The sequence below is a fragment of the Bos indicus genome, chromosome 7 (genome assembly GCF_029378745.1).
Source record: "Bos indicus isolate NIAB-ARS_2022 breed Sahiwal x Tharparkar chromosome 7, NIAB-ARS_B.indTharparkar_mat_pri_1.0, whole genome shotgun sequence".
Lineage (NCBI taxonomy): Eukaryota > Metazoa > Chordata > Mammalia > Artiodactyla > Bovidae > Bos > Bos indicus.
In genome coordinates, this window is record NC_091766.1 from 52,109,515 (window position 1) to 52,130,520 (window position 21,006).

The 21,006-nt window shown below is 43.6% G+C and overlaps 1 protein-coding gene across 7 annotated transcripts in view; it reads left to right on the plus strand.

Moving 5' to 3' along the window:
• The window catches only part of LOC109562134 (protocadherin gamma-C4), a 186,171-nt gene that overhangs the window by 7,161 nt on the left and 158,004 nt on the right, over positions 1 to 21,006 (plus strand). The window contains exons 1-2 of one of the 7 annotated variants that reach the window (XM_070792082.1): positions 2 to 6,364; positions 8,683 to 8,872. The exons of 1 other annotated variant lie outside the window; for it this stretch is intronic. In XM_070792082.1, coding sequence (XP_070648183.1) covers positions 3,944 to 6,364; positions 8,683 to 8,718 — 2,457 coding nt within the window. In that variant the 5' untranslated portion in view covers positions 2 to 3,943 and the 3' untranslated portion in view covers positions 8,719 to 8,872. 5 more of the 7 variants (XM_070792084.1, XM_070792075.1, XM_019965103.2 and 2 more) reach the window with 5 other exon arrangements.

Sequence of the window (21,006 nt, forward strand, 5' to 3'; positions counted from 1 at the left end):
TGTTTTGTAGTAAATTTATCTAGATAAAGATAATTTCTGTGTTTACTTACTTGCTTTCATTCTTTACTGCTAAAAAGTCTCTATTTCCCATCTTTGTGTTTGTCTTTGTGTTTATATTTACAGATCATGGGAAATCATTATTAAGTGTTTCTATCCAAGTATAATTGTTTTTTTCATTGAAAAGGAGATCCTAATTAATCATAATGTAGTTGGTTGGGACAGAGTTGTGGAAAGAGCATTGCATCAGAAACAAGGAGATTTGGCTTCTAACGTTTTCTTGCTTGCTTCTGGCCAAGTAATTTTTTCTTTACCATGCTCTTATCTGACAATGATAGAGTTTGACTAGGTCTACAAATATTTATGTGACTGATTCTGTTTTTGGATATCCTTAGATTATAATTATCTCCTCATCTACTCATAAATTTAATGTATATGTCATCTATTGGGGTGCTGTTTTATTTGGGAATATTTGAAGAGGTAAAGATTGTCTAAAGTAGTATTTTAAGTTGTGTTAACATAAAATTATGGAAATTTAGGTAACCTGAAAATCTAAACTATTGTTGAATATCTTATCCCTTTGTTTACTGGTTTATTTATATATGTTTTATGCACACTTAAGAATACACCAAATGTTTAAGTAAGTTACAAAATGAAGTAATAAAATGGACGACAGAAAATTTCCTCTGCAATGTGAGAAATAGTTTGAAGCCTCCTGACTTGTATATTATGCCTGTAATGTAAACAACTAACAAAAATTAAATATATATTCCACTTTAATGTATTAGCTCTTCACAAGAAATGCATCATAAGTCCATGCTTTAAAATACTCGGTTCCAATAAATTAAAGAAATACATAAAATATAAAATGAAAAAAGCAAAAGCATAATAAGGCAAAAATAAAAATAAATAAATGGACCAAAGATGGGACAGAAAGTGGTGAGCCAGGCTAACATTAAAGTGGGAATTCTGGTCTTGGACTTACCTTGATTGGACAAATCTGTATACAATCTTATACACAACAAATATAGAATGACCATTTTTATATGAAAATATGGAGAATCTGCTGCTGCTGCTGCTGCTAAGTCGCTTCAGGCATGTCCAACTCTGTGACCCCAGAGACGGCAGCCCACCAGGCTCCCCCATCCCTGGGATTCTCCAGGCAAGAACACTGGAGTGGGTTGCCATTTCCTTCTACAACAATTTAATACATAATCATCACATGCACAAAAGGTGGCAGAGAAAATTTCAAAGTACCAATAATATACGTGCTTTATAACATGTGCTTAAATCACAAAGTGGGTAGTAGGGGGATAGGGGAGAGTTATTAATAATAAAAAGGTACAGACCTTGCATTGTAAGAAGAATAAGGCTGTAGGACCCAATATATAGAGTGGAGACTATAGTTGATAACATTATATTATATAATAGAAATTTGCTAAGAGTGTAATTTAATTCTCTCTCTCACACACACAAAGGTAAGTATGCGAAGTGATGAATGTATTATTAGCTCAGTAGGAAGAATCCTTTCACAGTTTGTATATATATCAAATTATCATGTTGTACACTTTAAGTATCTTAAAATTTTATTTAAAATTGTAAAGCTGGAAAAATCACAAAGCAAATACTTTAAAAAGAAAACAAAATGAGCATTTAAATCTATACCACTAAACTACTATTGGATTTTAAAAATCACAATGGAAATAAAAATTCAAAAATTAAAATATTATTTATTTAAAATTGTGGAATGCCTCTAAAAGATATTTAGGGTTAAGTTTATAGGCAACCATAAGAATTTCAAAAAACAAAGTATTAAAATTAGTGAAGTTAGCTCAACAATCAAGAAATAAAGCAAGAAATATAATATCAGTATAAAGAAAATAACAAGAAAGGGAACAGAGTATAAATTATTGAAATGCAAACCAGGGAGAATTCTGATGGCGAAGCAACAGAAGCTGACACTAATGGAGAGAAATTGAATCTTCTGTCAAGTTAAGTGCTGGGACTAATATTGGCTAGGCAGATAGCAAGACTAAAATTCATTTTAGACATCTTAAAAGAAGACCCCAAATTCTGATTATAGACCAAAGACCTGGAAAAAGAAAAGGAAAAGCAAGTGAGCCTGGGAAAAAATAAAACAGCTTAATACGAAACAAGAAGCATGAGTGGGAAATAATATACTGTGTAAAACCAAATGTTGTCAAAGACAAAGAAACAGAAAAATCTTTAGAGAAACTGCAAATAAGGGATGTCAAGTGGTTACTTAATGAGACTCAAAAGTATCAAAAGAGTGTTGAAGAAAAAGTTTTAAGAAACAAAATAGAGGTTCTACTAGAAAACATGGTGAGTCGATAAGAACTGTTTCCAATAAATATTTCATCAGTGTTCTCAGAGAAATGGATTGAAAATGAAAAAAGTTCAACAGGGAAGAATTCAAAAGGCAAAAAGCCTGAAATGAGACCAGAAGCGTGCAATCTTGCTGAAGAATTGATTTGAAGTCCTATCTACTGTGACTTGTGACTAAATGGAGTTTATTAATTATGGATGCAAGAATATTCCAATGTAAGAAAATCTAATATAAAACTTCATATGAAAAGGTTAAAGATAAAAGCTGTTCATTTCAATAAAGGCATAATAAAGGTCTTGAGAACATTCAACACATGTTTAAAATCTTTTAGCAAACTGAAAACTGAAGGGAATGTACTTAAACTGACAAAGAATATTTGTCAAAAACTTATAGAACTATCCAAAGCAATCTACAGATTCAATTCAATGGCTATCAAAATCCAATGCCTTTTTTATAAGTAGAAAAAAGTCTATCCCAAAATTCATGTGGGGTATCAAGGGACCTCAAATAGCCAAAACAGTCTTGGAAAAAGAACAAACCACCTTCAGTTTCCTTCATGTTTTTGCTGCCTCTCACTCCAAGCATTCTAGTTGGTTAGTCCTTAGTTCTAGAACGCTACTTTAGCCTCTTTCTTGATTCAGTCATACCCTTTAGGATCCAGGTTCAATCCTGTCCTGAAAAGTGTTTTCTGACCACCCCTTCCACCCAGGCTGAATATCCTTCCTATGTATTTTCCCACTGCCCAGGGTTTCCAACCATCATAGCAGTTGTCATACTCTATTAAAACACTCCGTTTACTGTGTCCTCCCTTATCATGTAAATTCCCTTGAGAACTGGGACTGTGTTCATCAGGTGCACCAGTTCTGTCTACAGTATCAATCAGGCAAAGTGTCAGGCAAAGGTTAGTCACTCAGTTAAGTGTCTGATAACTCAATAATTTAAATACAGGTTATGGAAAAAATACAGGTTTTGAAGTTCAATACTAAGCCATTAAGCACAGAAATTTAAAATATATAACATTAGAATATAATGTAGCTAATGTTTTTAGATTAATCTTACTTTCTCCCAATATGGAATTAGAGGTTGAAGATGTTTGGTCTAAGGGCAGAGGCTACCTGATTAGTGCCTCCAAAGTTCAACAGTGTTTTCCTTGCTACTATAAAGATCACATTCATTCACACCATTCTTATTCATTCTGAAGGAAAAAAAAGACTCCTGACTTGAAAGAGCAATCTCTCAGGTATCTTAGAACTGTACAATTCTTCAAAGCATCTTGAAAGTGACAGGAGTAACACGAAGTAACTGGATTTGCCTGGGAGAATGCAGAAATTACTTAGGCCTCTGGGCGTCGCTGTTGACTACCTAAGAAGTAACCCCGAGACATCCAATCCAACATTACGATTTCCATAACACAAAGGGCTGGGCATTTGGCCCGCAAGGTTCGGGGCGGCAAAGAAATTCAGTGCAACAGCCCACTAGTTCTCTCCACAAAGACCTGGGTCCCGTGAATGCTGGTCACCTCAGACCCTGAGGAATAAAGATTGGAATCCCGAGCTGGAGGCCGGAAGTTGCCTGGGAGAAAAGACTGCAGCTCAAGAAATGGCGGCTCTGCTAAATTTGCCACATCGCAGAAGGTTTGTACTGCTGTGCCTTCTTTGGGCGGCCCTGTGGAAGGTTGGAGCTGGGCAGATGCGCTATTCAGTGCCAGAAGAGATAGAAAAAGGGTCATTCGTGGGCAGTGTTGCCAAGGATCTCGGGCTAGAGCCTCTGGCACTGGCAGAGCGCGGAGCCCGCATCGTCTCCAGAGGTAGGACGCAGCTCTTCGCTCTGAACCCGCGAAACGGCAGCTTGGTCACCGCGGGCAGGATAGACCGGGAGGAGCTCTGCGCCCAGAGTGCGCCGTGTCTGGTGAGTTTTAACATACTCCTGGAAGATAAATTGAGTATTTATTCAGTAGAAGTGGAAATAAAAGATATTAACGATAATGCCCCTCGCTTTGGAGTAGAGGAAGTGGAGCTAAAAATTAGTGAAACGACTATGCCAGGATTCCGGATCCCTCTTAAGAGCGCGCATGATGCAGACGTCGGAGAGAACACTCTCCAAAAGTACGAAATTAATTCAAATGACCACTTCTCTCTGGACGTGCGAAGCGGGATGGATGGTAACAAGTACCCGGAGCTGGTGCTGGGACGCGCTCTCGACCGTGAGGAGGAGGCCGTACACTACCTCGTTCTCAAGGCTTTGGACGGGGGCGACCCTATCAGATCTGGCACCTCCCGCATCCGCGTGACGGTCTTGGATGTGAACGACAACGCTCCTGTTTTTACACAGCCCGAGTACCGTGTAAGTGTTCCAGAGGATACTCCCGTAGGCACACGGATACTTACAGTGACCGCCACTGATGCAGATGAGGGATACAATGCCCAGGTGACATATTTTCTGGAGAAAAACCCTGAAGAAACCTCAGAGGTATTTGAGCTTAAGTCATCATCTGGAGAAATAACAATCATAAAAAGCCTAGATTATGAGGATGCCAAATTCCATGAAATTGATATTGAAGCTCAGGATGGTCCGGGCCTTCTGACCAGAATGAAGGTCATTGTCACAGTTCTGGACGTGAATGACAATGTCCCAGAATTCTACATGACATCTGCTACAAGTTCAGTTCCTGAAGATTCTCCTCCAGGAACCATAATCGCACTTTTCAATGTACATGACAGAGACTCTGGGCAGAATGCATTTATCACATGTTCACTCCCAGAGAACCTTCCTTTCAAATTAGAAAGGTCAGTGGACAATTACCACCGATTGGTTACAACTAGAGTCCTTGACAGAGAACAGTTTTCCTCTTACAACATCACTGTAACTGCTAAAGATGGAGGGAGCCCATCTCTATCCACAGATGCTTACATCTTGCTGCAGGTGACAGACATCAACGACAACCCTCCCACCTTTCCCCACACATCCTATTCTGCCTACATTCCTGAAAACAACCCCAGAGGTGCCTCCATCTTTTCTGTGATGGCCTGTGACCCCGACAGCAACGACAATGCCCATGTAACTTATAGCTTGGCTGAGGACACCCTTCAGAGTGCACCCCTGTCCTCCTACATCTCCATCAACTCTGACACCGGTGTCCTCTATGCACTGCGTTCCTTTGATTATGAGCAGTTCTGTGAACTTCAGTTATGGGTTACAGCACAGGATGGTGGGAATCCACCCCTCAGCACCAACGTGTCTGTGAACATATTCGTGCTGGACCAGAACGACAACACACCTGAGATTCTGTACCCTGCCCTCCCCACGGACGGTTCCACGGGTGTGGAGTTGGCACCCCGCTCTGCAGAGCCTGGCTACCTGGTCACCAAGGTGGTGGCAGTGGACAGAGACTCAGGCCAGAACGCCTGGCTGTCCTACCGCCTGCTCAAGGCCAGCGAGCCAGGGCTTTTCGCGGTGGGGCTGCACACCGGCGAGGTGCGCACAGCGCGGGCCCTCCTGGACAGAGATGCGCTCAAGCAGAGCCTGGTGGTGGCAGTCCAGGACCACGGCCAGCCCCCTCTCTCGGCCACCGTCACGCTCACGGTGGCTGTGGCTGACAGCATCCCAGACATCCTGACTGACCTAGGCAGCCTGAAGCCCTCAGTGGACCCTGGCGACTCAGGCCTCACACTCTACCTGGTGGTGGCGGTGGCCGCGGTCTCCTGTGTCTTCCTCGCCTTTGTCATTGTGCTACTGGCTCTCAGACTGCGGCACTGGCACACGTCGCGTCTGTTCCAGGCTTCAGGCAGCGGGTTGGCTGGCGTGCCGGCGTCTCAGTTTGTGGGCGTGGACGGGGTGCGGGCTTTCCTGCAGACCTATTCGCACGAGGTCTCGCTCACGGCGGACTCTCGGGGGAGTCACGTGATCTTCCCGCAGCCGAACTACGCGGACACGCTCATCAGCCAGGAGAGCTGTGAGAAAAAGGATTTTGTTTCAGAACCTCAATTTCTACCTGAAGACAAAGAAGAAACATTTTCTCAGGTAAACTCTCTTCCTAACATTCCTGTGAGTTACTTTGCTAAAAGACATGAATTTACCTAATTACTTAGCTATCTCCAGTTTACCATACCTTTTCTATTTCCCATATTTCTTTGTGGACATGTTCAATTTTTAAGAAATAGTCCTTATGAATTATTTCTCACTAGTTCTAAGTGTTCACATGGTGTAACAGGGAAGAGGAGCTAGAATCATTGTGTCATTAGTATAAATTGGGAATTAGTAGCTGAAGATGATATTTAGATTATCAAAAGAGCCTTAGGTTCAAGAGGGAGGGGTCATATGGATACCTGTGGTTGATTTATGTTGATGTATGGCAGAAACCAGCACAATATTGTAAAGCAATTATCCTCCAGTTAAAAAAAATTAATGCATTAACAACAACAACAAAAAAGAGCCTTAGGAACTGGGGTATCTGGTTTCTCCTACTTTCTTTCTCATCCCTTAGCAAACCATCCCAATCCACCCGAATCAACAGTTCTTTGTTAGATATATGAATGTTGACTTTTGTTTCCTCAAATATCTCCCTCTTTTAAAATTTAATACTTTTATGCTTTATATTTGTTTATGAATATTAATAAATACTGTAGTTGTTTGTTTTCATCTCAGTCTTTGTTTTTCCTTCAGTTTAGCAGTGAGATTCCTCATATTTTTTATTTGAATGATCTTCCCTATTAAAAGATGTGTTTAAGAATAGATATGCTTCACCATGTTTCAGGAAGGTATGTCATGCAATCTCTGTTTAGTTCAGAATGTCATTAGCCTCTAAAGTAGCTCTGTGTTCCTTTAAGAGTAATTGAGTTATCATTTGCTGTATTAATATAATACATGGTTTGTATAATAGTTAAGATGTGTCTGTTTCCTGTTATTTTATTTTTCTCATATGAGGAAACAACATTGCCTTTTTATCTTTAAAAATAATATATATCCTCAAGGGATTCAGAGACCATATCAAATAATTGCCCCTAAAGATTCTCCTTTTACATTTCTCGTCTCAAAGTTTCCTACTCACAGCAGCTGTTAAAAATGTTTCCAGTTCCTCCACCAACATCAGTCCCCCTTACAACCAAGTTTTCCTCCCCCATTCCTCTTCCCATGTTGGCTTTTAGTATGTTAGTTATATACTTAATAACAAAGAACAAAAAATACACTTCTGTGTAACTGAGATCATCTTTTATTTGGAAATAATCCTGTACTAAGTCATGTATATAATGGTGCCATCGTTCTTTAAGATGTGATTCTTCACTGTTTAAGGGCATCTGAGGGAAATTGTGTTATTACTATTACATCAGTTTCTTTGAGATAAAGTTGGCACTCACTGTGGAATAATAGTACAAACTGGGGAAAATTGAAAACAAAGTTCCTTTTAGTGTATACAGTAACTCTTCTTGAAATAAATGCCTTATGCATCGCTATATAATGCATCATGATTGAAGTGACAAATGAGTTCCTATTATTGTGCTTTGGAGAGGAAAACAAATACAGGAAAGGGGTTTCTGGAATACAAAACAAAAGTTTATCTCTACTAGTTTCAGTTTTGGTCCTTAAAAACATCTTCACACTCTAATTTTAGGCAAAACAGACTACTTTCAGTACCCTGAAGTTCTGTGGTTTCTCTCTCACATCTAGGTATTGCCATATTCTTCTGTCTTATATCCAGGCCTTACCCCTCCGTGATCCATTCCTCTCAGGTTTCTTGGGAAAACCTTTGCTAACCTCCAAGGCCAGGTTGGAGGCCCTCTTATTGCCCTTGGCCTCTGATCTTATGTCAGTATCTCACTGCACTATAATTCCTTGTTTGCTTTTATATCCTTATAACTCCATGAAGGAAGTAGCTGTGTTTGTATCGTTAAATCCCCAAGTATTGTCAGATACTCAATTATATATATGTTTAATGAATGGGTTAAATGAAAAATACTGAAACTAAAATGCCAAGCTATGAAGGACAGATTTCAAGAGGCATACCTTATAAATATGACTGATATTTCTGTGCACTTCTTAAACTTTGAACATTTCATAACAGTAACTTCAGCGTGTTTGAAGCAATATTAGTGGCATTCAGGTTAACTCATGGATTATTAAGGAAGATACTTTAAATCTTTTGACATATAGTGATTCAGTTATGTAAAACAAAAACTGAGCTCATTACCTCTGAACAAAAAGAATTTCAGGTGCTTGGAAACTTAAAAATTTCTTAGATTTGTCAGAACGTGCAGTGAACGGTTATGCCTCTGAGCGTCGCTGTTCACCACTCAAGAAGGAAAACGCCGCTGAAGAACTAGTCCTTTTCCTTGTTTCCAAAGAGCAGAGAACCAGCAAATCACACTCGGAAGATCTGACGCTGCCTCAAAGCTCACCCCGTCAGTCAGCCAGCTCTGTGACCTATAAATTAGGCCCACGAAAGTCTTCGTTCCTTGAGAAAATAAGACTGAAGTCTGCCTTGGGAAACTGGAACCCAATTCAGAGAAAATAATTCACCAAAACGGAAATGACCAATTACCAGAGATTCAGAAAGTGCGGAGGACTGGCCCTGCTTTGCGTGCTTCTGGGGACGCTGTGCAAGACCGGATGCGGGCAGATCCGCTATTCGGTGTCAGAGGAGCTGGACAAAGGCTCCTTCGTGGGTAACATCGCCAAGGACCTGGGGCTGGAGCCCCAGGAGCTGACGGAGCGGGGAGTCCGCATCGTCTCCAGAGGTAGGACGCAGCTCTTTGCTCTGAACCCGCGAAGCGGCAGCTTGGTCACCGCGGACAGGATAGATCGGGAGGAGCTCTGCGCTCAGAGTCCACAGTGTCTGGTGAGTTTTAACATCCTGGTTGAAGACAAATTGAACATTTTTGAAGTAGAAATAGAAATTAAAGACCTTAATGACAATGCTCCTGATTTTCTGACGGAGGAATTGGAAATAAAAATTACTGAACTAACAGTTCCTGGAACTCGATTTCCACTTAAGACTGCCTTTGACCCAGATGTGGGCACGAACTCTCTGCTGAACTATCAGCTCAGCCCCAATGACTACTTCTCCCTGGCTGTGAAGAGTGTCACTGATGGGGCCAAGTATCCAGAGCTGGTGCTGCAGCGGGCTCTTGACCGGGAGGAAAAGAAAGTTCACCAACTTGTCCTCACTGCTTCTGATGGTGGTGACCCTGTCCACTCTGGCAATTTGGCCATCCAAGTGACAGTTCTAGATGCAAATGACAATCCACCAGTATTTACCCAGCCTGAGTATCGAGTAAGTGTTCAAGAGAACCTGCCGGTAGGCACTTGGCTGCTCACAGTGAATGCCACTGACCCTGATGAGGGATTCAATGCTCAAGTATCCTATGTACTAGATAAAATGCCTGGGAAAATCGCTCAGATTTTTAATCTCAATTCAGTGACTGGGGACTTAACGATATTAAAAAATCTAGATTATGAGGATGCTACTTTCTATGAAATTAAAATAGAAGCACAAGATGGACCAGGTCTTCTTTCAAGAGCTAAGATTCTGGTCACAGTTCTGGATGTGAATGACAATGCCCCAGAAGTTACAATTACTTCTCTCACAGAATCAGTTCCAGAAGAGTCAACTGCTGGAAGGGAAATTGCCCTTATCAACGTGCATGATCGGGATTCCGGGCAAAATGGACAGGTCACAGTTTTTGTCCTGGGAAATATGCCATTTAATTTAGAAAAATCAATAAACCAATATTACCGCTTAGTGACCACCAGATCTCTGGACCGTGAACAGGAGTCTGAATATAACATCACTCTGAGAGCTACAGATGGGGGTAGTCCGCCACTGTCCACAGACACACACATCACCCTGCATGTGGCAGACATCAACGACAACCCACCTGCTTTCACTCATGACTCCTATTCTGCCTACATTGCTGAAAACAACCCCAGGGGAGCCTCCATCTTCTCTGTGACAGCCCAGGACCCTGACAGCATTGAGAATGCCCACATTACCTATGCACTGACTGAGGATACCATCCAAGGGGCGCCTCTCTCCACCTACGTCTCCATAAACTCAGACACTGGCATCCTGTATGCTCTGCACTCCTTCGACTTTGAGCAGATTAGAGACCTGCAGGTACTGGTGACTGCTAGTGACAGTGGGAACCCTCCACTCAGCAGCAACGTGTCTTTGAGCCTATTTGTGTTGGACCAGAATGACAACACACCTGAGATTCTATACCCTGCTCTCCCCACTGATGGTTCTACTGGTGTGGAGCTGGCACCCCGCTCCGCAGAGCCTGGCTACCTGGTCACCAAGGTGGTGGCAGTGGACAGAGACTCGGGACAGAACGCCTGGCTGTCCTACCGCCTGCTCAAGGCCAGTGACCCAGGGCTCTTCGCCGTGGGGCTGCACACGGGCGAGGTGCGCACAGCGCGGGCCCTGCTGGACAGAGACGCGCTCAAGCAGAGCCTGGTGGTGGCAGTCCAGGACCACGGCCAGCCCCCTCTCTCAGCCACCATCACGCTCACGGTGGCTGTGGCTGACAGCATCCCAGACATCCTGACTGACCTAGGCAGCCTGAAGCCCTCAGTGGACCCTGACGACTCAGGCCTCACACTCTACCTGGTGGTGGCGGTGGCCGCGGTCTCCTGTGTCTTCCTCGCCTTTGTCATTGTGCTACTGGCTCTCAGACTGCGGCACTGGCACACGTCGCGTCTGTTCCAGGCTTCGGGCAGCGGGTTGGCTGGCGTGCCGGCGTCTCAGTTTGTGGGCGTGGACGGGGTGCGGGCTTTCCTGCGGACCTATTCGCACGAGGTCTCGCTCACGGCGGACTCTCGGGGGAGTCACGTGATCTTCCCGCAGCCGAACTACGCGGACACGCTCATCAGTCAAGAGAGCTGTGAGAAAAGCGAGCCTCTCTTGATATCTCAAGATTTACTGGTAATGAAAGGAGACCCCAACGAGCTCCAGGTGAGTTTCTTTCTTTCTTTTAATATTTTTAAGAACAGTTATGCCAATGTGGTTATTATAAATTTTTAATACACATTTATTTGAAAATAAAGCAATGAAGTAGTCATTGGTTCTTTTGTTTAAATGTATTCCTCTCTTCTGGGATTGTGGTGGGGCTGCACTTCCTTGCCTGATATAGCTGAGTGGGCCTAGTAAAGAAGTATGTGACTCTCTTCCCAGAGGAAGTCCTAGTTGTCATTTTAAGAATTATCAGATCTCTAACTTATTATTTGAAATTGTGACTGTGCCTCCTATCTAAGTCCTTGAATGACTGCAATGAAAGAAGAGCCCTGTGGTTGACTCAACATTGATTTGTATACCTGTGATAAGTAGATGTTTTTATTTTAAATTGCTGTAATGATGAAGTTTGTCACTTCAGCCTACCTAGCCTATCCTGATAAACAAGTATATAGTATTTTAGGCTCTAATAATATGATGCTTAACTCCTTCCAAGACAGACCAAACTGGATTCATCCTGATAACATAAAAACAACAGGGTAAAAAATATAGAGGCTTGTCAAATTCTTTTACCTGGCATGTAGTCCCTACTTGGTATACTTAAAGTGTGTGTATTTGTGTGTATCCATATGGATTTCAGCCTTTTCTCTGAAGGTGGGAAGCTCAATTGCCTAAACAGTTATGAGCCTTGGAGTTGCATTCCTTGTCCTTTGAGACAGATTATAAAATGTAAGGAGATATGTCTTAGCCTCTTTAGAGATTTCCAGACCGTCCATTTCAACCATGGAAACGGAGTCCTAAAACTTTTTTTAAAAATATTTCTATATTTATTTGACTGCACTGGGTCTTGATCACAGCACTCAGGATCTTCAATCCTCCTTGTAGCATATGGGATCTAGTTCCCTTACCTGGTATGCAACCTGGCCTGCTGCATTGGGAGCTTGGAGTGTTAGCCACTGGAGCACCAGGGAAGTCCCAGGAGTCCTACAACTTTCTTGGGCTATAAATTGTTGACCCATTTTGAAATTTATTAAATTATTTTCACCCATAAAGTTACACCAGAGTCATCCAAAATTAGGCCTAAATAGATTTCATTAGATCTTAAACAAAGGAGTACATCTCTCCTTCAGTGTGTTACGAAGGGATACATTCAAAAGTGGGTGATGAAAGAGCCTGAACAAAATAGCTGAAAACAGAGAAGTGTGTAGTCTCACTCAAACCTGCAAGTGCATCGCGGAAAAAAAGGCACATTACCTTTGGAATATTTTTTAGGAAAAATCTTTATGATACTAAGAGAATTTTCTAAGAATTTAATATAAAATATAACCTACACATATATTGGGAAAATACATAGAGTACAAAGGCATCTATTTGTATGGATAATAAGAGGTCTCAGACATGCCATTTTCACTAAAAAGGATGGGAGGGATTGGGGGCAGGAGGAGAAGGGGAGGACAGAGGATGAGATGGCTGGATGGCATCACTGACTAGATGGACGTGAGTTTGAGTGAACTCTGGGAGTTGGTGATGGACAGGGAGGCCTGGTGTGCTGCGATTCATGGGGTCGCAAAGAGTCGGACACGACTGAGCAACTGAACTGACTGAACTGAACTGAAGACTTCATTACAATAAAAGGGGAGGAGGGTTTATAATAAAAGGAACAGAAAGTATCAAGACATGAACTAGGGCAAACAAGGGAAAGGATGTCTTAGGAAAACAATAATTTGTCTTGACTGGAATGTAAAAGGAGTATGGATTAGAGCTGCAGGGTAACAACAAATTTTTTGGTTGTGCATCTAATTTGGTAGTGCATTTGAAATAAAGGTGCTGTCTGTTTTACTTACCTAAGACTGGTTTAAGGATTATACGTAAGTTTCAAAATGGGAGTGTCTAAGAACTTTCGATTCCTCTCAAAGATTTACCAGTGATCAAACTCATTACACTTACTAATGTATAAATTGACTGGAACTGAGTATTTGAATTAAGGAGTATTTGTGTATAAAATCATATAGTAAAAAAAGCACTGATTTCACTAAAATAAATATACTTACACAATATTTAGTTTTATAAAAGCAGATGTATGCTCAAATACTAGATTGGTCTCTAACAAACTGTCAGGCTCCTTTGTACTTAATGGGAAGGTTACATATATGTTAAAATGCTGAGCAATATAGTAAAATAAGTCTAGGATTTTTACTTTCTCTGTTTTCCAAAGATTAAATGTTTTTATCCACTAACAATAACCTAGTTAGTTACATCCATACTAGTCATGATACTAGTCATGCCAGTGTTTATAAATACAGTAGAATCACTGAAGATATTTTTGCCCTCCAAAATAAAAGCTGTATGCTTTATGGAAAATCTTTAATGAAGAAAGAAGAATAAAATGATGGCAACATTTAAAAGATGATGGAAATCTAGACAATATCAGATTTGAAGGGAAATTTTGAATAGTTTGTTCTTTCTAAAAAATAAAAAGACAAGATATATATTAATAGATTCAAGAGCTTACACTTTGAGGAATAGGTAGTTGGGTAATATGCAGTTTTCTCAGGCAACCTCCTGGGGCCGCTGTTGACCAAAGGGAAGATAAACGTTTTCAGTTCTGCAGGAGTGGCCGGCAGTGTTTTCTTTCTTGCTTTGTCCTGTACACATCGGAATGCAGACGCACCTTCTGCAAATCGTACCCTCAAATCACAGAAGTCCAGGGTGCTGTGTTGATTATTTAAACATTCCAGAGACATCTTGAAGAGCAGCTTCCCAGGAAGTTCAAGAAATGCTTAGGAGCTTCAGAAAAGCTGAAACAATGAAAAGTCAGGTACTGTTTCTCTTCCTGCTGTCATTGTTGCGCGGGGCAATCTCCCAGCAGATCCAGTACTCTATTCCAGAGGAGCTGGACAAGGGCTCATGGGTGGGGAACCTGGCCAAGGATCTAAGGCTCAGTGTCCAGGAGTGGCCAGCTCGAAAACTGCGGATTAGTGCAGAGGACTTTTTCAGTGTGAGAGCAGAGAATGGGGATTTGCTAGTGAGTGGCAGGATAGATCGAGAGAAGATTTGCGGGAGAAAATCTGAGTGTGCTGTAGAATTTGAAATGGTTGCTGACAATCCAATGACTATTTTCCATGTAAGTGTTGCAATTCAAGATATTAATGACAATGCACCACGTTTCATTGCAAAAAGCATTGACTTGGAAATCTCTGAGTTAGCCTTACCAGGGGTAAAATTCCCTCTGGATTCTGCACAAGATGCAGATGTAGATGGTAACTCACTGAAGAAATATTTCATCAGCCACAATGAGCACTTCTCTCTGTCAATGAAGGAAAGTCCTGATGGAAGTAAATACCCAGAGTTACTGCTGGAAAAACCTCTGGACAGAGAACAGCAGAATTCCCACCATTTAATCCTGACTGCCATGGATGGTGGGGACCCACCTCTAAGTGGCACTACCCTGATCAGGATACAGGTCACTGATGCCAATGATAATGCTCCAGTGTTCAGCCAGGACACTTACAGGGTTAGCCTCCAAGAAAATGTGCCCTGGGGAACCTCCGTGCTGCACATGATGGCCACTGACCAGGACGAGGGCATTAATGCAGAAATCACCTATGCCTTCCTCAATGCCCCAGCAACTACCAGCCTCCTCTTCATTCTCAATCCAAATACTGGTGACATCACAACCAATGGTACATTGGACTTTGAAGAGACAAGTAGATACATGTTGGGTGTTGAAGCCAAGGATGGAGGAGTACACACGGCTCACTGTAATGTTCAGATTGAAATTGTTGATGAGAATGACAATGCCCCAGAGGTGACATTCATGTCCTTCTCTAACCAGATTCCTGAGGGCTCAGACCTGGGAACTGTAATAGCCCTCATTAAAGTTCAAGACCAGGATTCTGAGCAAAATGGTTTGGTAACATGCTATGTTCAGGAAGAAGTTCCCTTCAAATTAGAATCCACCTCTAAGAATTACTACAAACTAGTGATTGATGGTGCCCTAGACCGAGAGCAGAAGGCAGAGTACAATGTCACCATCGCAGCCACTGACAAAGGCAAGCCTGCCCTTTCCTCCAGTACAAGCGTCACCCTATATATCCGCGATGTCAACGACAACGCTCCGGTTTTCCACCAGGCCACGTATGTGGTCCACGTGGCAGAAAATAACCCGCCTGGCGCTTCCATCGCGCATGTCAGCGCCTCCGACCCTGACCTGGGGCCCAATGGCCACGTCTCCTACTCCATCGTGGCCAGCGACCTGGAGCCGCGCGCGCTGTCGTCCTACGTGTCCGTGAACCCGCAGAGTGGCGTGGTGTTCGCACAGCGCGCCTTCGACCACGAGCAGCTTCGCGCCTTCGAGCTGACGCTGCAGGCCCGCGACCACGGCTCGCCCGCGCTGAGCGCCAACGTGAGCCTGCGCGTGCTGGTGGGCGACCGCAACGACAACGCACCCAGGGTGCTGTACCCGGCGCTGGAGCCCGACGGCTCGGCGCTCTTCGACACGGTGCCCCGCGCCGCGCAGCCCGGCTACCTAGTCACCAAAGTGGTGGCGGTGGACGCAGACTCTGGACACAACGCCTGGCTGTCCTACCACGTGCTGCAGGCCAGCGAGCCCGGACTGTTCAGCGTGGGGCTGCGCACGGGCGAGGTGCGCACGGCGCGGGCCTTGGGCGACAGGGACGCGGCCCGCCAGCGCCTGCTGGTCGCTGTGCGTGATGGGGGACAGCCGCCCCTCTCGGCCACCGCCACGCTGCTCCTGGTTTTCGCCGACAGCCTGCAGGAGGCGCTGCCGGACCTCAGCGACCAGCCCGCGCCGTCTGACCCCCAAGCTGAGCTGCAGTTTTACCTGGTGGTGGCCTTGGCCTTGATCTCGGTGCTTTTCCTCCTCGCGGTGATTCTGGCGGTCGCCCTGCACCTGCGACGCTCCTCCAGCCCTGCTGCTTGGGGCTGCTTTAAGCCTGGTCTCAGTTCCAAGTCTGCACCTGGGGTTCTCCCCAACTACAGTGAGGGAACATTGCCCTATTCCTACAATCTGTGCGTTGCTTCACAATCAGCTAAGACAGAATTTAATTTTCACAATGTGACCCTGGAAACGGCTCCCCCTGGGGATCTCCTAGGTGAAGATCCCTCTATGGATATAGGTACCAGTAATGAAGATCCCCAAATCGCCTATGATTCCTCTTTTTCCCATCACGTGAGTTTTTGCAGACTTAACTAGATTTTATTGCTGTATTTTATTTTCAATAGTGCATCATTAATTTTGGTCCTTGTTCACTGTTCTAGTGATGGTAGTGGGAGAGGAGGTATGTTGGATGGGTTGAGATTGGTTTCTTGATTGCTCAGTAGTCTTGATGGTTAATTATTACTGGTTGTTACTTCTCAATTTGCACTCTTGGCATTTCTATACATCAGCAAATCCTGCTAAAAACAGCTTTTTCTGTCACGGCCCTTAGTAATAGCACTGCCCTTACATAGTTGATGTGTAATGTGCCTTTTTTTTTAAACGTACTAACATTTCTTTCTTCTTAAGTTAAAATTTTTGTTCATTTTCATCAAATACATTTTAGTTGTTTATCTTTTTCTGTGATGTATTAATATAACCTTCAATAATTAAGTCTCAGCACTTTTTTGCTTTATCATACATAGCAAAAACTGACAGGTTTCATATTTGAATCACTAACTTTGGGTCTTTTTTCCCATTTTGTAAACTGTCAAGAGTAATTTCCTTGACCATCCTTAAATAATTAGTTTTTGTACCCTATCTACTTTGTCACTGCTATAATGAGGAATGTAATGGACATTTTTTTGCATACAGAGACTTTTCCATAATTTTTTAACATCGACTTCTGATAAGTGAGTCAAATTTTTTTCAAAACATTATATTTTACCTCCCAACCCCCAGAAAGTTGTGGGTTTTTTGAGGACTGTGAAAAATACCTTCAACCTACTCTCCAAAGTCAGAGAATTTTAAAAGCTCTAAATAATTAATGGAGTTTTGAGTCTGGTCAAAATTTATGAGTAATTTCTAGAAACTAAATATTATGTGAGTAATAATTAAAGAACTGAGTACTTGCTGCTTTATCTCAAATTTTCTCAGATTAGTAAACTGCTCTAAGTATTCATTAATAAGAAAGCTATAAAACATGCAATGATAATTATTAAAATATTTCCTTTTTACCAATTATTTCTAAAATCAAAACTAAAGTTATAAGTAATAGTAAGATAATACCTTCTGGATGTGTCCTAATATGGAGAAGATCACTGAAACACCATATGCTCTTTATAGTGCTTCAGTTTAACTTTTCTTTTTACCTTTAGTACTTCTTTTAACATCAGTTATTTATGCCTTGTTTTAGGTTTTGCAGCTTCATTAATGACTCGTTCGTTAAGCATTGAAAAATTATTCGAGTATATACTCAATGAAATATGCTATTCTAGAGTTTGAGGACTCACTGTGAACATGATCCTCACAGACATAACCTGTGGTCTCAAATCTTCTTATATAAAATCAATGAACAAATATCCTTCCCAAAGCTATTATCATATTTGTCAAGCCCATTTGCAAAGGGGTAAAACTAGCTCCTAAACAGTAGATATTTTCTAACAAGGGAATTAAAAACTTGCCCCAGATTTTAAAGGGTCAATCATGTGAGAAAACTTGTTTCTGTGTAGGTTGGGACTAGAACCCAGATCTCCAACTTCTTGGACACTGTCTTTTCAACTATTTATTCTTCTATATTTCAAGTATAACCTTGCTTTTGGGGAGGGGTAAACATATCCTTTTTGCAATGCAAATTGAAATTGAGCTATGAGAATAATGCAACAAACTTAAAAGAGGTAGAAAATTTCTTCAAAAAAACTTGTCTCTGAAAAAACAAATTACTTTATCAGGCTTACTGTACAGGAAGCTTTGGATCAATTATAGATTTTCACTGCAAATTAAACAGCAGATGTTTGGTTTTGATTATTTTGGAGAAAATTGAACACGGAAAAGAAATGGTGTACAAGCGATCCTTTCTTTACCAAGAATAGATTGCAGTAACAGGTTAGGACTCTGAGTGTCGCTGTTCACCAATCGGGGGAAAAAAGAACCAGGAATTTAATCCGTACCACAAGATTTCTGCATCACAACGCACTGGCTTTGGGGTTTTAGAAAGCTTCTTCGAACAGGACCCCCGAGAGCTCCAACATCCAACGGTGAAAGTACCTTATCCTAGACCCCAAAGATCCTGGGAATCCCCAAGCCTCCACGAAGGGAACACCCAAGCGCGCAAGATATTCCGCCGCGGGGCTGTCATGGCGTCTCCTCCTTTCTGCCCAAGATGCAACCAGCTAATCTGGATCTGTGTTCTCCTGGGGGCCCTGTGGAAAATCCGGGCCGAACAGATCCGCTACTCGGTGCCTGAGGAGATGGAAAAGGGCTCCTTCGTGGGCAACATCGCCAAGGACCTGGGGCTGGAACCCCAGGAGCTGGCGAAGCGCGGAGTCCGCATCGTCTCCAGAGGTAGGACGCAGCTCTTTGCTCTGAACCCGCGAAGCGGCAGCTTGGTCACCGCGGGCAGGATAGATCGGGAGGAGCTCTGTGACAGATCTCCCAAATGTGTAGTAAACCTAGAGATTCTCTTAGAAGACAAAGTGAAGATTTTTGGAGTTGAAGTGGAAATAATTGATGTTAATGATAATGCGCCCGACTTTGGGGCAGAGCAAAGGGAAATAAAAGTCGCTGAAAGTGAAAACCCTGGGACAAGGTTTCCTCTTCCTGAAGCTTTTGATCCGGATATAGGGATAAACTCCCTACAGGGTTACCAGCTCAGCTCGAATGTCCACTTCTCCCTAGACGTGCAAAGCGGAGCTGATGGGATTAAGTATCCTGAGCTGGTACTGGAGCACGCCCTGGACCGTGAGGAAGAGGCGGTTCACCACCTCATTTTGACCGCCTTTGACGGAGGCGACCCGGTTTACTCTGGCACTGCCAGGATTCTTGTAACACTTGTGGATACCAACGACAATGCCCCAGTATTCACTCAGCCCGAGTACCACATCAGTGTGCGGGAGAATGTGACGGTGGGCTCCAGGCTACTCACTGTAAAAGCCACTGATCCAGATGAAGGAGCCAATGGAGAAGTCACATATTCTTTCCGGAAAGTAAGAGATAAAATATCCCAGCTATTCCAGTTGAATTCTCTGACTGGGGACATAACGATATTGGGAGGTTTGGATTATGAGGACTCTGGATTCTATGATATAGATGTAGAAGCCCATGATGGACCTGGTCTCCGAGCCAGAAGTAAGGTACTGGTGACAATTCTGGATGTAAATGACAATGCTCCAGAAGTCACAGTTACATCTCTCACCAGCTCTATCCAAGAAACTTCTTCCCCAGGCACAGTAATTGCACTTTTCAATGTGCATGACAGTGATTCAGGAGAGAATGGCCTTGTCACGTGTTCCATTCTGGATAACCTGCCATTCACACTTGAAAAGACCTATGGAAATTATTATCAGTTGTTGACACTCAGGGCTCTAGATAGGGAAGAGGTGTCAGAATATAACATCACTGTAACTGCCACTGACCATGGAACTCCACCATTGTCTACAGAAACATACATCTCACTAAATGTGGCAGACGTCAATGACAATCCACCTGCCTTTCCTTATGCTTCCTACATGGCCTACATTCCAGAAAACAACCCCAGGGGAGCCTCCATCTTCTCTGTGACAGCCCAGGACCCTGATAGTAACCAGAATTCAAGGGTCACTTACTCTCTGGCTGAGGACACACTGCAGGGGTCGCCTCTCTCCACCTACGTCTCTATAAACAAGGACACTGGAGTCATGTATGCTTTGCAGTCCTTTGACTATGAGCAAGTTAGAGACCTGCAGCTACTGGTGACTGCTAGTGACAGCGGGGACCCACCCCTCAGCACCAACGTGTCTGTGAGCATATTTGTGCTGGACCAGAATGACAATGCACCCGAAATCCTATACCCCGCCCTCCCCACTGATGGTTCCATGGGTGTGGAGCTGGCACCCCGCTCCACAGAGCCTGGCTACCTGGTCACCAAAGTGGTGGCAGTGGACAGAGACTCGGGACAGAACGCCTGGCTGTCCTATCGCCTGCTCAAGGCCAGTGACCCAGGGCTCTTCGCCGTGGGGCTGCACACGGGCGAGGTGCGCACAGCGCGGGCCCTGCTGGACAGAGACGCGCTCAAGCAGAGCCTGGTGGTGGCAGTCCAGGACCACGGCCAGCCCCCTCTCTCGGCCACCGTCACGCTCACGGTGGCTGTGGCTGACAGCATCCCAGACATCCTGACTGACCTAGGCAGCCTGAAGCCCTCAGTGGACCCTGACGACTCAGGCCTCACACTCTACCTGGTGGTGGCGGTGGCCGCGGTCTCCTGTGTCTTCCTCGCCTTTGTCATTGTGCTACTGGCTCTCAGACTGCGGCACTGGCACACGTCGCGTCTGTTCCAGGCTTCGGGCAGCGGGTTGGCTGGCGTGCCGGCGTCTCAGTTTGTGGGCGTGGACGGGGTGCGGGCTTTCCTGCAGACCTATTCGCACGAGGTCTCGCTCACGGCGGACTCTCGGGGGAGTCACGTGATCTTCCCGCAGCCGAACTACGCGGACACGCTCATCAGTCAAGAGAGCTGTGAGAAAAGCGAGCCTCTCCTGATATCTCAAGATTTACTGGAAACAAAAGGAGAATCCAGTCTTAATCAGG